This window comes from Nicotiana tabacum, chromosome 11 (assembly GCF_000715075.1).
Source record: "Nicotiana tabacum cultivar K326 chromosome 11, ASM71507v2, whole genome shotgun sequence".
Lineage (NCBI taxonomy): Eukaryota > Viridiplantae > Streptophyta > Magnoliopsida > Solanales > Solanaceae > Nicotiana > Nicotiana tabacum.
In genome coordinates this window covers 52684777-52703172 of record NC_134090.1, presented here as the reverse complement: position 1 = coordinate 52703172, position 18396 = coordinate 52684777, and the positions used below count along the sequence as shown (strand labels likewise).

Genomic DNA, 18396 nt, shown 5'->3' with positions numbered 1-18396 from the left:
AAACAACGCACCATAGGCTTGCCCGTAGCGTAATACTCGACTAATCGAGCTCATTTGATCTAGAATCAAGTAGGACTTTATTTGGTTGTAATGTTGGCTGCGGAACAGGTAGGATACATATGGGTATAGTGACTATACCTCCTTAAGCACTTCAATACATCTTTCACTTTTAAGCCCATACCTTTGTCAAATCTTCATTCCACTTTTACATCATTGAGTTAAACCCCCTATTTCTTTAAGCACACTTACATCAAGAGTCACCACTTAGCAAGTAATTTTTTTTTCAATTCAAGTGGCTCTTATTTTTTTTTCCAACACAGTGCACCTTTCTCCTTATTTCATTAGCTTCACTCAAAAGCCCAACCAACCACCCCCACACTTTAACTTTTCCATATTCATTACAATTCAAGTGCTTCTAAGAGGTGATAGGGTTCAACCAGATAGACAATTCACAACTTAGGTAAGGCTTGTAATGTGGTTGCCAAAGAAACAGAATTACATGCTCAAAGGGGTTAACTATGATATACACAATCAGGTGGGTGAAAACATATATAGATAGGTTCAACAAGAAATCGCCTATATCACTTTTCAGACCAATTAAGACTACCATTTCGCTTTATACACACACATAGGGCAAGTTCTAGGCATTGAGTGTTAGCATAAAATACACAAAGCCTCATTCACACATGGCACATGACTCAATTCAGTTAGGACCATCAGACACTCTGCTCAAGGTACTTAAGCCAACTCAAGAATACACAATTTAAGGCTTTATTAATAGAGTCAACTAATGAGCCTAAGTGTCACATTAAATCAATCTCTATTCTTTTTCGCCCAAAAATTCCTAAACTAAAAAAAAAACTAACTATACCCGTTCAAATGGAAACCCTTGGAAAAGAACCGCGGTTTAAAGAAAAACCAATAGGGGAGTTGATACACTAACTAACAGAATTTTTTTTGTTCGACTTAAGTCCCTCAAGAGACCCGTCGAGAGGTGTCCGTCTTCGATCCAAGTCGAAGTTAATTAACAGCAACCATAAACATCAAACAAATTTATACAATTGTACAACAATAACAACCGTCCCCCATGTTGATACCCAAGTTTTCCTCATATATTTTTAATACATATGTACACTTTCAAAATAGCACATATATAGTTATAAGCATGCATAAGCATTTTTATAATTTTTCTATAATTTTAAAAACTCCAAATCAATTTATTTCTTCTCTTTTTTATTTATAAAATATCCAATAATTATCCTTCATATCCTTTTGTGGTGATTTAGCCATTTAAATTCATTATTTATGCCAACATAGTGTTTAAATATTTTTAGTGTATTTTTATAATTGCATTTACGTTTTTAGGCTAAATTGCACATCTTTGCAATAATAGCCCATATTAATACATAATTACATTATTGATGCATAAAATAGTCTTTTATATTTTTAAAATATTAAATAACTATTTTAAAATCATTTTACTATACCAAATATTTTTTGGAACTCATTTATTATTTTTTATAAATTATGTAGTTATTAAAAGTGGCTATTTAAAATCTAGTCTATTTTATTTCAATTTTGGTCCTAATTCAACCCAACACTAGCCCAATTTCAATTTAAACTTACCCAGCCCAAATCCTAATACCCGATCCGGTCCCAAACCCTTTTAATCTCGACCGTTGATCATAGAGATCAACGGCCACAATCAGCTCCTTCCTTTTCTAGTCCCAAACGACCCCCCAAACCCTTTCATTTCCCACCATTTGCCGTCCTGAAATCCCTCTCATCTCTCAAATTCTCTCAAACCTAACCCTAATCGAACCTCACCGCCACTCATCTATGGCTATCTATGGTGGTTCCTCACCACCCCCAGGCCTGTAGTAGCCTCTCTTGTACTTGTATCACCATCTTCAGGGTCCTCAAGGGACCAGGGTTAGTTTGCTTGAATCTATGGCCATTTCTCGCCTATTTCAGGCTGTCCTGGTTCGATTCCGAGTGAAATATTCCTATATCTATAGGTTTCTAGGTTTGACTCTTCATCTATGTGATTGTTCTTCTCGAAACCGTAATTTCTCTCTTCTGAACTTCTTAGATCTGTATAGATCTGAGATGGTTTAGACCTATTTCATATAAGTTTTACAAGAGCCTTTTGGTTTTTACAAGAATCATGTGATTTTCGAATATTTTTCATTTTTTCTAAACTAGGGTTTCCGGAAATTTCTTTTCCAAAATGTTTGATGATTTTTGAGTGTTTGATCTTCTGCTTCTTATGTGTTTTGACTGATTTCATAAGTTTGCTACAAATTTAACTCGTTTATACTAAAAGCCCTAATTTTTGACATCCTTTGTTTGGTTTCTGAGTACTGGTGTATTGACTGTGTTCTTGCCTTGGTTCTTGTGATTTCTCTTTAGCCATTTGAATGTCTCATGGTTTTCTTAACCTAATATGCCTCTGCTGAGTTTCTTAGTTCAACTCTTTTACTGATTCTATATGTTTGTGTTCATTCTGACTATTCATGTTAAGACCTATATCTTTCTCCTTAAATCAGTGTCGTTTTCTTGATTTACCAATTTGTTTCGTGTCGAATCCTGACTATTCATTTCTTACCTTATTTTGTCTGCAAAACTTGTTGACTCTTTACGTGATTTTCTCTTTGATTGAACCCTTGATTATTCTGAAGTTCTTATTTCCTGGTTTGATTTGAACTCTTTTTCTTAACAAAACTTTTGATTCTTACCTCTCTACTCGGTTTGATTGAACTTCTTGCCTTATTTATTATTTTGCTGATTCTTACTGATTGTTTCCTTAACTAAAACTCTTGTGCATTCACCCCTAATTACCTACTCTGTACTTAAGCCGTACTCGATTTCCTTCCTTAAGTATCTTTACTACTTTTACCATTGATTGATTATCCCTTGATTAAAGGGAAGTCTTACTGATTTTACATGTGATTGATTCCATGAATTTCTCTAATTTCTACTTAATTGATCTCTTACCTTATTTTGTTAAGCTTTTGATTACTATATAAACTCCCTCTTATTTTAACTTCTGGACAATGAACATAGTTCAAAACTACTATATTTTACATCCTAAAAAGGCTCTCTTTCTGCTCTTTTTGCTACTTGTGATCCCTGCTATTCTAGCGGGCTGCAAGCCAAGGCTGGAAACTGCACAATATCTTGCTTACAATCTTGTGTTTTCTTTCTTTAATTAGTGTTGGACCAAAAACAGGTGAAGTTTTGAAGACTGACAAAAGAACTCAGACATGGACCAGGTCCATCTTATGAACCACAGTCATGATCAACCCAAACATGTGAGATGCACGTGAAGGAGATAAATCTAACTTATCAGAAGTAATATCTCCTGAACTGATCGAAAAGGTTGCATATTGGATAAGGAGAGGAAGACTCCTTACATGAAGAGAACACTATTTAGGAAGATGATAGTGTTAGAATTTGAGATCAACTTGAACTCTTCTACGATAGAAGAGTAGCATCTGTATCCCAGCAAATCTCTATTACTAACCTATTAAATATCATTGTTGTTCTTTTTTACAGGTAATGCACATCAACAGAAGTTAAACTTAAATTGAGAGCAAAAGATCAAGGCGATTTTGCAAGCAATTTATGTGTGATTCAAGCGTCCAATCCTTAAGCTACTTGAATAAGGTAGAAGAACCAGTTCCAAGTGTCTATCTTTTATTCTAGTTCAATTGTAGTAGGTGATTTTACATTGTACCTTTCAGCTTTCATAGAAGCAATTGTATTAGGTACCTAGAGTGTTCAAGTTACAGTTAACTTGAAGTTGTCGCAACAGTTGAGGCTGTGTGCCACAACGGGATTAGAGTTAATCCTTAGGTTTACAAAGAGTTTTGTAAATGCTATTTTGGCTCAGTGATTTTGGTGGAAGTTTGGGAAAATCCTACTGAGTAGTAGGTCGTGGTTTTTCAACTTTTTGAGTCAGGTGTTTTCCACGTAAAAATCTTTGTGTTCTTTATTTTCTTTATTTATTATTCTGCAAACAGTAGTAGTTGGAACACATAGAAGAACCAGGTCCTTCTATAGTTCAGTTAAGCGAAAATTGGGTGTCACACAAATCACCCCCCTCTTGTGTGGTATTGACGTTTAGAACATCAATTGGTATTAGAGCGGGTTATCCTTGAAGAGGTTAACACCTTAGGAAAAAATTAAGATGAGTGCACCACCTGGAAACTGGAAAGGGCAATCCACTGCTAGGCATCCAATCTTTAACGGTCAGTACTATTCTTAGTGGAAGAATAGGATGAGAAATCACATCGTAGGAGAAGACTATGAACTCTGGGACATAATTATTGATGGTCCCTTGGCTACTACAAAGAAGAATGTTGAAGGAGTGGACGTGCCAAAGACAAGAGCTGACTGCGCTGCTGAAGATTTGAAGAAATGGGAAAAGAATGCCAAGGCCAAGAAATGGCTTGTATGTGGACTGGGTCCAGACGAGTACAGCAGGATTCAAAGTTGTACCACTATTAAGGAGATATGGGACACTTTACAAGTGACTCATGAAGGAACTCCTCAAGTAAAAAGATCAAGAGGAACACTGCTATATTTTCAATATGGGAATTTCACTATGAAGGAAGGAAAAACTATCCAGGAGATGTACACAAGGTTCACAACACTAACAAATGAACTTAAATCTCTTGGGAGAATTATCCTTGGAGAAGACAGGGTTGAGAAAATCCTGACAAGGGTCTTACTAGTGACTTGAGAAAGCAAAATCACTGCTATTCAGGAATCAAAGAACATTGCTACTCTCAAGTTGGATGAACTGATTGGAAATCTTACTGCCTATGAATTGAGAAGGCAAACCATGAAAATGGATGCACCCAAGAAGGAAAGGAGTCTAGCTCTCAGAATAGCTGAAGGTGCAGATCTGGAGGATGATGAAATGGCCATGATCACAAGGGATTTCAAAAATTACCTAATGAGAGGAAAGGGTTCTTCAAGAGATATAACCTTCAATAAACCAAGGGCTCCTGAGAAATAGTCCAACGAGGGTTGCTACAAATGTGGCAAGACTGATCATATGATCAAGAACTATCCTCAGTGGGAAATTGAATGGAAGAAAGAAAGGGCTGAACGAAGGAACAGGAAAAAGGAACAAGTTCAACCTAAAAGGAACAAAGGATCAACAAAGGCTATGGTTGCTACTTGGGGAGAAACATCAGATAAGGATTCAAAAGATGAAGCTGGAGATGAACAAGCACTTATGGCCATCGGAGAATCAGATGATGAACAAGAGGTAAGTATGATTCATCTCAAAGACAAGATTAAATTTCTGTCTAAAGAAAGGTTGTCTGAACTATTGCTAGACTTCATCGATGAGTCTGAGATAATTAACAATGAGAAGGAAGAGCTGTCTAGGGAGTGTGTGGTCTTAAAAGCCAAGTGCAAAAATCTAGAATCTAGGGCTAATGAGAGTGACAATAAAAATGCCGAGTTGAAGAATCAGGTTCTTGAACTCGACACCAGTGTCCTAGAACTTAGGTCTGAAAATTTAAAACTGAAATTAGGAACAGATAAGAAGAAAGCTGATCACACACATATCACCTTAGAAGAAAACCTAGGAAAAATGAATGATGAATTGTACAAGAAAGATGAGCAGATAAGAGTCTTAAAATAAGACTTAGGGAAGGTAAAACATGAACTAGACAGAACTTCCAAGTGGAATAAGGCTTCTGATGCACTATCCTGGCTACAAGAACATCACATTAGCAACAAAAGAAGATTTGGATATGAGATCCAAGCACCAAAGTAGGACCCCAAGAGCAAGTACATCACTCTTCCTGAAAACAAAATCTGCACACACTATGGCAAAACTGGTCATTACAAAAATGAATGTAATGCAAAAGAAAAGACAAGTCAAAAGAACAAAACCTTTGTTCAAGAGAAAAATAGGATGCCTGGGTGGGTTAAAAGGAATTTAATTTATCCCTTTGCCTATAGAAAGGGACCCAAACTAGTTTGGGTTCCTAAGACTAACCCCTAATTTCTTTTTGCAGATCCAAGTGAAGGGAAGTAGCCAAATATGATACATGGATAGAGGCTGCTCAAAACATATGACTGGAAACAAGAAGTAGTTCCTTTCACTTGAGGACTTAAAATGAGGTAATGTCTCCTTTGGAAATGGGAAGAAATGTGAGATTATTGGGGTTGGAAAAGTAGGTAAGACAGACTTACATTCCATTGAGAATGTCTACTTGATAGATGGCTTGAAATATAGCCTAATCAGTGTATCACAACTGTGTGACAGAGGTAACCTTGTAGCATTTACCTCTACCAAATACTTTGTGATTAATCTTACCACTGACAAGATTGTTTTGTATGGAAAAAAAGTTAACAATATTTACATTGTAGATTTGTCCATCCTTTCTGAAAATGAACTCACTTGCGTGAGTGTGTTGGACAATGATCCCTTCCTGTGGCACAAAAGACTTGGTCATGTAAGTCTGAATCAACTCAACAAATTAGTCTCCAAGGACTTGGTGATAGGGTTACCTAACATCAAGTTCAAGGAAGACAAAGTTTGTGAGGCCTGTGCAAGGAGGAAGCAGGTAAGATCATCCTTTAAAAGCAAGAAAATGGTAAGCACAACCAGGACGATGGAACTTGTGCATATGGATCTCTGTGGTCCAATGAGAACATTGAGCAGAGGTGGTAAGAAATATGTGATGGTATTTGTTGATGATTACTCTAGGTTTACCTGGGTACTGTTCTTAACATCTAAGGATGAAACATTTGACATGTTTACTGCCTTTGTTAGAAAAACTCAAAAATAACTAGGTAATCAACTTGCATCAATCAAGTATGATCATGGAACTGAATTTGAAAATGCTAAGTTTGCTGAATTTTGTGATGAGCATGGTATAGATCATAATTTCTCTACCCCTAGGACTCCTCAACAAAATGGAGTAGTTGAAAGAAAGAATAGGACTCTTGAAGATATGGCTAGGACTATGCTTCTTTCTAGTAAACTGCCCTATAGCTTCTGGGCAGAGGCTGTAAACACTGCATGTTATATCATTAATAGATGTATGACTAGACCTCTTGTAGAGAAGACTCCCTATGAGTTACTTAAAGGGAGAAAACCAAATATATCCCATCTTAGGGCATTTGGATGCAAGTGCTTTGTGCACAATAATGGAAAGGATTCCCTAGGAAAGTTTGATCCCAGAAGTGATGAAGGAGTATTCTTGGGATATTCTTCACATAGCAAAGCTTATAAAGTGTTCAATAAAAGAACTTTGTGTATAGAAGAAAGTGTACATGTAGTTTTTGATGAAACTAACATTCTTTCTGAGAAACAGGAACATGAAGATGAAGCTATTGGGCTGGTAAAAGATTTGAGTGAAGTCTCAGCTCAAGCTAAAGTGGCACCAAAAGAAGGAACATGTGATGGAACATGTTCTTCCATCCAGGGCAACCTGACAAGGGAAATTGATCAAAGAGGAACTAAAACCAATCGCCTAAAGAAACCTGTTCATGACCCTGTTCCTCAGCAACAAAACATGGGAGAAATATCAAGTAGAAATCAGTTGGTTGTGAAACCTCACAGGTATCAAAGTTCTCATCCCATTGAGAACATAATTACTGATCCAACCTCTAGAGTTAAAACTAGATCACAATTAAAGAATTTGTGTGCTTTTGATGTGTTCCTATCTCTTATTGAACCTAAAAATATTGTTGAGGCTTTGCAGGATGCAGATTGGGTAAATGCAATGCAAGATAAACTCAATCAGTTTAAGAGAAGTCAAGTTTGGCATCTAGTTCCAAGACCCAAGGACAAATCAATAATTTACACAAAATGGGTCTTCAAAAATAAGCTTGACGAAGATGGAACAGTTATAAGAAACAAGGCAAGACTGGTGGTCCAAGGTTATAGCCAAGAGGAGGGTATAGATTATGATGAGACCTTTACTCCAGTTGCAAGACTGGAGGAAATAAGACTCCTCATAGCCTTTGCAGCACTCATGGAATTCACTTTTTATCAGATGGATGTCAAAAGTGCCTTCCTGAATGGCTACCTAAAAGAAGAAGTGTTTGTTAAACAACCTCTAGGGTTTGAGAGCAAGGAATGTCCTAAACATGTGTACAAATTAGACAAGGCTCTTTATGGACTCAACTAGGCTCCTAGAGCATGGTATGAACGATTGTCCAAATTCCTGCTTGAACATGGCTACAAAAGAGGTAAAATTGACAGTACTCTATTCTTGAGGGAAAAGGTAAGGATCTTCTTGTGGTACAAATATATGTTGATGACATAATTTTTGGGGCAACCACTAACAAACTAAGTAAGGATTTTGCCAAATTAATGGGGAGTGAGTTTGAAATAAGTATGATGAGTGAGCTTAACTTTTTCTTAGGCTTACAGATCAAACAAAACCCAAATGGAATCATGATCCATCAGTAGAAATATGCAAAAGAGTTGATCAAAAAGTTCAAAATGGATGAATCAAAGAAAATAGACACCCCCATTGTAACTGCCACTAAATTAGACATAGATGAACCCAGTTCATCTGTTGATCAGAAGTTGTATAGGGGTATGATTGGTTCACTTTTGTATCTTACTGCTAGCAGACCTGACATAGTTCTTAGTGTAGGGCTTTGTGCTCGTTTTCAGGCTAATCCAAAGGAATCTCACTTGACTTCTGTCAAGAGGATACTAAGATATTTGAAAGGCACTACTGATCTGTGTCTTTGGTACCCTAAAGGTAGTAATTTCAATCTAGTAGGGTATGCTAATGCTGATTATGCAGGTTTCCTTGTGGATAGAAAGTGCACCTTAGGTATGGCTCATTTTCTTGGTTCATGTCTTGTATCATGGGCCACTAAAAAGCAGAATTCAATGGCCTTATCCACTGCTGAGGCTAAATGTGTTGTTGCTGCCTCTTGTTGTGCTCAATTGCTGTGGATCAAATAACAGTTAATAGATTTTGGCATTGAAGTTGGTTTCATTCCTATCTTCTGTGATAACACTAGTGCTATAAGTATGACAAAGAACTTTGTTCATAATAAGAGGACTAAGAACATAGATGTTAGACACCACTTCTTAAGAGATAACTATGAGAAAAGATTGATCTCCATAGAATTCTGTGCTACTGATAAATAAATTGCTGACATCTTTACTAAAGCACTGAATAGAGAAAACTTTGAGAGGAACAGGTTGGAATTTGGGATGATTAATATCACCTAATAGGACCAGCTTAGAATACACAATGAAAAAAATATGAAAAATGAAAAAAAAATTGGCTAGGAAATCTGAACTTGTGTAAATATCTAGATTAATTTTTACTCAGCTTCATACTATAATTAGTATACTCCTGTGACATGTGTTAATATGACTCACTGATCTCTTACAAAATTTTCTCTATTATGGTAAATTGAGGCATGGTCAAGAGAATTCTAAATAAAGAACCTGGTTCATCAGTATGGGTTCATCTGAATGCTAATGTATATTTTTTATACTCTGCATAATTAGAAATATAAATATTTAAATCATGAGCAGAAGTCCTACAATTGTTCAAATCCTTAGAAAATTCTATCCGTTTGTTTTTGAACCAGTTCCGTTAGCCTTAGAACTGTAAACCACAAAAATTCCCTAAAATCTAGGGAAGCCTAACCGTTCATTCAAACCTGAAATTTCAGGTTGATTAGACCTCTAGTTGACCACTGCTAAAGTTGTCGTTATACATTAAATGTGTATTTCTTTTTAAATACACATCATTACCTCCTGCCATTTTCATAATTCTAAACCGTCAAAAACCCCTCTTCACTTTCACTTGCTTTCTTCTTCAAAGCTCTAACTCACCAATTCTCTCAAGAAATCAGCGATAATGACAAACCCACAAGACAACCCTGGAACTTCTCCACTACCCACTCCTTCAAATTCATCTACCCTTCTCCACCTAGCACATCTCCCAAACCCAGGCTGAGAAGGGTAAAAATGCTTGCTCGAAAAACAGTAGCTTTTGGGGCTCTTTCAAAGAAATTGAAGGCAATTCAGGTCCAAGACTCTGACTCTAACTTTGATTCTGAGTCATACAAATCTGCTAGTGAGGGGGAAAGACCTGGGTCTTCTGACTTGGAGAAGGCTCAAGAATCCCCTTCTAAGGTAAGTTCTTCTTTGACTGAGAATTTAAAAACTAGGTTTGTTCAGGTTGGGCCTATCAAGGATGTGGAATTACCTGAGTTACGAAGGAGTGGAGGTAAAAAGAAATCTGAAAAGGAAAAAGAGATAGAGGGTGCATGTGGTGACGAGAGGGAAAAAGGGAAAAGAATGTTTGATCATTAACCCACTGCTGATTTGTCTGTACCTGCTATCTGTGGGGTTGAACAAGAAAATGTTGAAGAGAGTGGCAATAAGTTAGGGGAAAGTGGTTCTGGTGAAGTTGCTGAAGGGTTAGTTAATCTAAGCACATAAGGAGATGAACCTGGTTCATCAACTGAAGAGACCCTAGCAGACCTGTTGAAAAAGGTTGGGGCAAGTTATGATCCAAAGAAAAGAAGAACTCCTACACCAAAATCTCCCAGTGCTCCTAAACCCTCTACGAAAAGAAAGGCTTTATCCCCAACACCTACTGAAACTTATTTGCCAAAGGGAAGAGCCACAAGAAGTAGGGTGAAATAGAGTGAGAGTGATCTTCAAAAGACTTTAGCTGAAAGTAAGAAAAAAAGAATGGATAAAGGAAAATGGAAGGTTGCAGAGTCCTCAGAAGCTGTGGAAGTTGAGGAGATGGACCAGGTCCATCAGGAGAAAGTTACAACAGTGGAGGTTTAGACCCCCAAGCCCAAAAAGCACAAAACTTCTTCCAAGAAGTCTTCCTCTGTGTCTGAGGCTGCTGAACCTTCATTAGCCAAGAGGACAAGGTCTGCAGTGAAAAGTAAACAAGTTAGAATTTTTGAATATGAGGAGTGGAGTGGTGAAGAAGAAGAAGATGAGTCTGATGGTGAACAAGACAAGCTTGCCATGTTTGGCAAAAGAAATTTTTTGAAGGGTAGATTGCTGAAAGACCTGGTGGAACCAGGAATGATGAGACTGGTAGATGCCCTAGCTGCTCAGGGCAGGAAGGACATGGTCCTTCAGATGGATGGAAGGCTAGTCAGGAATAATATCATTGAGTTCATGGCAAATGCAGAGGTTAAGGATGACAGAGTTAGCAGCCTGGTGAAAGGAGTTCACGTGACCTTTGATGCAAAGAAGCTAGGTGAGATACTTGGCATACCCTCTAAAGGGTTCGATGACTATACAAGGCAAAGGTGGCCATGTCTAGACTCCCTTCCTACTGCCCTTGAAATTACCAGGAGGTTCTGTTATGCTGTAGATGTGAATGAGGCTAGGGCTATTCAGAAGAGTGAAATGAGGCCACAACACAAAGTCATTTTTGAGTTTTTCAACAAGTGCCTACTGCCCAGGCAGGAGAGAAGGCATATTGCAAATTATATGGACTTAGTTCTGATGGAGTTCCTGGAAAGTGGAAGGCTAATTAATTGGCCTGCATTCATCATCAAGCTACTGGACAGGGTCATCAATGGCTCCAAGGCTCATGCTACCCCCTTATGGCTTTATTCTGACTACGGTTCTGGATAGGTGCAATGTGCCTCTGAAGAAATGGGAAATGGCATCAAGCAAGGACTTCTTTTGCATTAATACACTGCTTTCTTGTGACTATTTAGTCAATGGCATCCTAAATGAACATGGTTCATTTAAGAAGACTCCTATCAATAGTAAAGTCAGGGCTCTTATTCAGGAATGTGAAGCCCAAAGATGCTGAGATAGCTAGGCTAAAGGCTCATGTGGCAGAGGTGGAATCTGAGAGAGATGCTCTCAGAACTGAGCTCAACAAGGAAAATGAGAAGAATGATGGAATTCTTCACAATATGCTAAATCGTCTCCAAGCCCAAAACCAACCCTCTAGCTCCCCCAAGCCTTAGGAATTCCAGTCTTTATCTCATGAACCTGTCTAGCACCTTCAGTGACTCGGATTAGGGATTTTTCTTTCTTTTTGCTCATGTTTTAAATGTTTTTTGCTTTCTGGTTATGGATTGTGGTAGCAACATATCTTCTATCAATGATATCTACTATTTTTGCTCTTGTTCAATGTTAATCTTTCCTTGATAGTTTAAATATATTTGCTTGATTACTGATGATTGATCCATGATTGCACTTGCAGTTGCCCAAGTGGCCATGAGTATTTATTAAAATCTGGGACTCACACTTTGTATGCAACTTTTCGATGATGCCAAAAGGGGAAAGAGATATTGTGCTTAACATATTCTAAATGAGTGATATTTATAACCTAATTAACCTGGTCCTTGATGATAAGTGAATCGTCTAAAATTTATATTGATGGTTAAGCTAAGTTCTTATAGGATCCAAGTAAGTAAAAAGCACGGAGTTTGTCATAATCAAAAAGGGAGAATTCGTTGGCCCAAGAACAGGTGAAGTTTTGAAGACTGACAAAAGAACTCAGACATGGACCAGGTCCATTTTGTGAAGCACAATCATGATCAACCCAGAGATTAACGACCACAATTAGCCCCTTCCCTTTTTAGTCCCAAACGACCCCCCAAACCCTTTCATTTCCCACCGTTCGCCGCCCTGAAATCCCTCTCCTCTCTCAAATATCCTAATCGGACCTCACCATCACTCATCTATGGCTATCTATGGTGGTTACTCACCACCCCCAGGCCTCTAGTAGCCTCTCTTGTACTGGTATCACCATATTCAGGGTCCTCAAGGGACAAGAGTTAGTTTGCTTGCATCTATGTCCATTCTCGCTTGTTTCAGGCTGTCCTAGTTCGATTCCGAGTGAGATATTCCTATATCTATGGGTTTCTAGGTTTGACTCTTCATCTCTGTGATTGTTCTTCTCGAAATCCTAATTTCTCTCTTCTGAACTTCTTAGATCTGTATAGATCTGAAATGGTTTAGACCTATTTCATATGAGTTTTACAAGAGCCTTTTGGTTTTTACAAGAATCGTGTGATTTTTGAATATTTTTCATTTTTTCTAAACTAGGGTTTCCGGAAATTTCTTTTCCAAAATGTTTGATGATTTTTGAGTGTTTGATCTTCTGTTTCTTATGTGTTTTGATTGATTTCATAAGTTTGCTACAAACTTAACTCGTTTATACTAAAAGCCCTAACTTTTGACATCATTTGTTTGGTTTCTGAGTACTGGTGTATTGACTGTGTTCTTGCCTTGGTTCTTGTGATTTCTCTTTAGCCATTTAAATGTCTCGTGATTTTCTTATCCTAATATGCCTCTACTGAGTTTCTTAGTTCAACTCTTTTACTAATTCTATATGTTTGTGTTCATTCTGACTATTCATGTTAAGACTTATATCTTTCTCCTTAAATTAGTGTTGTTTTCTTGATTTACTAATTTGTTTCGTGTCGAATCCTGACTATTCAATTCTTACCTTATTTTGTCTGCGAAACTTGCTGACTCTTTACGTGCTTTTATCTTTGATTGAACACTTGATTATTCTGAAGTTCTTATTTCCTGGTTTGATTTGAACTCTTTTCCTTAACAAAACTTTTGATTCTTACCTCTCTACTTGGTTTGATTGAACTTCTTTCCTTATTTATTATTTTGCTGATTCTTACCGATTGTTTCCTTAACTGAAACTCTTGTGCATTCACCCCTAATTACCTACTCTGTACTTAAGCCGTACTCGATTTCCTTCCTTAAGTATCTTTACTACTTTTACCATTGATTGATTATCCCTTGATTAAAGGGAAGTCTTACTGATTTTATATATTACCCACTAAAAAGAAGAAAAAAAAACCAAAAATTTAACTATAGATACTACAACAACTCAAACATTAAAATTGCAAAATAGAAAGGGAGAAGAAGAGAGAAGGAAATCATGACATAACTGGTTCTTGTAGAATTGGAGTGTAATGGAGGTTGGGGAGGAGGGAGTCAAAAGTGTGTGTGGGAGAGAAATGGGTTTGTGAGAGATGGAAAGAAGAAGAAGAAGAAGAAGAAGAAGAAGGGGCATGGAGTTAGGGCTTTAGAGTGAGAATAAAGAGTGGGGAGGGGGGGTTAGGTTTAGAAGAGAAAAAGAAGAAAGAGAAAAATAAAAAATAAAAAATAAAATAAAGTAACAAAATTAATTAAAACTTACCTGAGCGGGCAGAAGACTTGTAATTCACCGCGCCCGTGTCGCGGTCGCGGTGAAAGAAGAATGACAAAACAGAATAGTCGTGATTTACCGCGCCCGGACTGATGTCTCACCGCGGTCGCGGTGGCACAAAAATAGAATACTTCAAAAATGTCGCGCCCGGGCCGCGGTCACAGGCTTCCGAGAATTATTTTATTTTATTTTATTTTTCCTCTTTTTTTTTAACCTTTCTGGAGTTGGTTCTTGACCCCGAATTCTCCCAATATGCACCAATCTTGCCATGTACACTAATAAAAGGGTTAGTTTCATGCACAACATCAAAACAAAAAGAGAAACAAAAGAAAACACGGGTTGCCTCCCACGCAACGCCTGATTTAATGTCGTAGCACGACGCAGGCTCATGTCATCACTCCTCATTTGTGTATTGGGGCTCCTCCAATGTTATCACCACGATGTCCCCTTTTTGTTCAATCATTCCAAGGTAATGTTTCAACCTCTGCCCATTCATTGTGAATTTGTTCGTCCTATCTTCAGATTCAATCTCCACAGCTCCACTCTTGAACATTTGTACCACTCTGAATGGTCCTGACCATCGGGACTTCAACTTACCCAGGAACAACCTCAATCTTGAGTTATATAGCAGCACTAATTCTCCAGGTTTGAAGTTCTGATCCAAGATGTGCTTGTCATGCATCAGTTTAATCCTTTCTTTATATAGTCTAGCACTATCAAATGCCTGGAACCGAAATTCCTCAAGCCCATGCAACCCATTAACTCTGTTGGTTCCCGTTGTCTCCATGTTTAAGTTCAACTACCGCAATGCCCACAGTGCTTTGTGTTCGAGCTCAACCGGAAGGGGGCATGCCTTTCCAAATACCAACTTGTATGGTGACTTACCAATTGGAGTTTTGAAGGCTGTGCGGTATGCCCACAATGCATCATCCAGCTTTCTTGCCCAATCAGTTCTTGTTGCATTCACTATTTTTGAGAGGACACTTTTGATTTCCCTATTGGACACTTCCACATGCCCACTTGTTTGTGGGTGGTATGGTGAGGCTACCTTGTGGCGAACTTCATACTTCTCCAACAGGCGTGCAAACGCTCTATTGTAAAATTGAGAGCCACCATCACTGATTATGGATGGGGGGGGGGGGTGCCAAAACGTGTGAACATATTTTTCTTTAGGAAACTGGTCACCCCTTTCGCATCATTAGTTGGGAGAGCAACTGCTTCGACCCACTTGGAGACATAGTCAACGGCAACCAGTATATACTTGTTACCGTATGAGCTGATGAAAGGCCCCATGAAGTCGATCCCCCACATGTCAAATACTTCCACCTCTTGGATTATGTTCATTAGCATCTCATGATAATGGGATATGTTGCCCGTACTTTGACATTCATCACAGCTTTTGACCCAAGCATGGGCATCCTTAACAATGTAAGCGAATACAGGCCTGATTCCAACACTTTTGTTGCTGTCCGAATTCCTCCAAAGTGTCCACCATATGGCGAAGCATGGCAAGCTTTCAAAACAGAGGGTTGATCTTTCTCGGGGATACATCGCCGGATCATGTTATCAACACATATTTTGAACAATAGAGGTTCATCCCAGTAATACACCCGACAATCACGGAATTTTTTTTCTTTTGAATTAAGGAGAGATCATGAGGTACAATACCACATGCTAAGTAATTAGCAATATCAGCATACCATGGTGCCTCCTCCATTGTCACAACAAGTAATTTCTCATCTGGGAATGTCTCAATGATATCTTCAACCTCCGTTCTCTTTTCTTCCCCTTCCAACCTCGAAAGGTGGTCTGATACTTGGTTGTCTGTCCCTTTTCGGTCACGAATCTCTAGGTCAAATTCTTGTAGCAACAGAACCCAGCTAATCAAGCGGGTCTTTGACTCCTTCTTTTCTATCAAGTACCTAATGGCTGCATGGTCACTATAAACAATAACTTTTGAGCCAATCAGGTATGACCTGAATTTGTCGAAGGCAAACACTACAGCGAGTATTTCCTTTTCCGTGACTGTGTAGTTCAATTGTGCACCACTAAGCGTCCTGCTTGCATAGTAAATTGGGTGCATAATTTTCTCCTTGCGCTGCCCCAAAATCACTCCTATAGCAGAATCACTGGCGTCGCACATCAGCTCGAATGGTTGCTCCCAATTGGGTGCAACAATGATGGGTGCAGTCACCAATCTCTTCTTCAGCTCTTCAAATGCTAACCTGCAATCATTAGAAAACATAAAGTGTTGGTCTTTTTCAAGCAGCTTACATAAGGGGTTAGCATTTTTGAAAAATCCTTGATGAACCGCCTATAAAATCCAGCATGCCCAAGGAAACTTCTCACTACTTTCACTGAAGTGGGTGCTGGGAGCTTCTCAATCACATCAACTTTTGCATGGTCTACTTCAATATCCTTTTTGGACACTCTATGCCTCAACACTATGCCTTCTTGTACCATAAAATGGCACTTGTCCCAGTTCAGCACCAAATTTGTCTCCACATATCGTTTGAGCACTCTTGTAAGGTTGTGAAGACAATCTTCGAATGAATCCCCTACCACAGAGAAATTATCCATAAACACCTCCATAATGTCTTTGACTATGTCGGTGAAAATGGCTAACATACACCGCTGGAATGTGGCAGGTGCATTGCAAAATCCAAAGGGCATCCTCCGAAAGGCAAAGATGCCATACGAACATGTGAAGGACGTTTTCTCTCTATCTTCCGAGGATATTAAGATCTGATTGTACCCCGAGTATCCGTCCAAGAAACAAAAATGGGATCGCCCGGCTAACCTATCCAACATATGGTCAATGTAGGGCAAGGGAAAATGGTCTTTTCGGGTGGCTGCGTTTAATTTCCTATAATCCATGCAAATCTGCCGCCCTGTGACTGTACGAGTTGAGATCAACTCGTTTTTCTCATTTTGTACAACTGTCATTCCATCCTTTTTCGGTACACATTGGACGGGGCTTACCTAATTGCTGTCAGAGATGGGAAAGATGATGCCCGCGTCCAGCCACTTGATTACCTCATTTTTCCCTTCCTCTTTCATATTCGGGTTCAACCTTCGTTGATGTTCCCTGGAAGGTTTGTGCCCTTCTTCCAGATAAATGTTGTGCCTACAGAAGGCCATGATGATACCCTTTATGTCTGCCATGGTCCAACCAATGACAGTTTTGCATTCCTGCAACACCTGCAGTAATTGTTCTACTTGCATAGCTAGCAAACCAGATGATATAATAACAGGCAAAGTAGAATTGGGACCCAAGAAAAATACCTGAGGTGGGCTGGAAGCAGTTTTAGCTCCAGATGTGGTGGTTCCTCTATTGATGGTTTTGCATGTGGTGTAGCTCTCTCTTCTAAATAAAGGGGCTCGAACTGAGGTTCCCTCTTCCAGAATCCTTGGCCTTTGAGTGCCATGACCCACTCTGCCAACCCTTCACCATTCATCTCCTCTAAATTTGTCAAGCAAGCTCCCATGGATCTTTGGCGTTCAGGGTCTCATCATCTTCATGCAGGATCACATCCACAACATCCACTAGTGAGTAATTTGCATATTCACTGGGTCTCCTCATGGATTGTTGAACGTTGAATATTACTTTTTTATCGTTCAACCTCATTTTTAATTCCCCAGTTTCACAATCAATCAATGCTCTCCCAGTGGCTAAGAATGGCCTCCCCATAATGATGGGTATCTCCCCATCTACCTGGCAGTCCAGAATAACGAAGTTTGTAGGGAATACAAACTTTCCCACTTGTACCAGCACATCATCAAGAATCCCCGTTGGTCTTTTAACCGTGCGGTAAGCCAGTTGCAACAGCATCGAAGTCGGTCTATCTCTGCCAATGCCCAGTTTTGTATATATTGCCAAAGGCATCAAGTTTATGCTGGCTCCTAAGTCACACAATGCTTTTGCAAAAGCATAACTCCCAATAGTGCACAAAATATTAAAGCTACCTGGATCAGACATCTTTTGAGCCATGGGTCTTGTTACTACCGCGCTGCATGTCTGTGTCAGAGTTACTGTGGAAAGGTCCTGAAAGTCAAATTTCCGTGACATCAGGTTCTTCATCATCTTTGCATAGCCTGACATTTCCCTCAAAGCATTCATCAGAGAGATATTCAATTGAATAAGCATCTCCATGAATTTCCTATATTGATCTTCTTTCTTTTGTTTTGCTAGTCTCTGAGGGAATGGTGCAGGCAT

The 18396-nt window shown here is 38.8% G+C and overlaps 2 protein-coding genes across 2 annotated transcripts; both read right to left on the bottom strand.

Moving 5' to 3' along the window:
- Positions 1-14574: 14574 nt before the first annotated feature.
- Positions 14575-14967, bottom strand: LOC142165844 (uncharacterized). Its single transcript, XM_075224223.1, has one exon. It carries the CDS (start codon positions 14965-14967, stop codon positions 14575-14577), a length of 393 nt encoding a protein of 130 aa, XP_075080324.1.
- A 2685-nt stretch (positions 14968-17652) lies between these two features.
- Positions 17653-18396, bottom strand: LOC142165843 (uncharacterized). Its single transcript, XM_075224221.1, has one exon. The coding sequence runs from the start codon at positions 18394-18396 to the stop codon at positions 17653-17655; it is 744 nt and encodes a 247-aa protein (XP_075080322.1).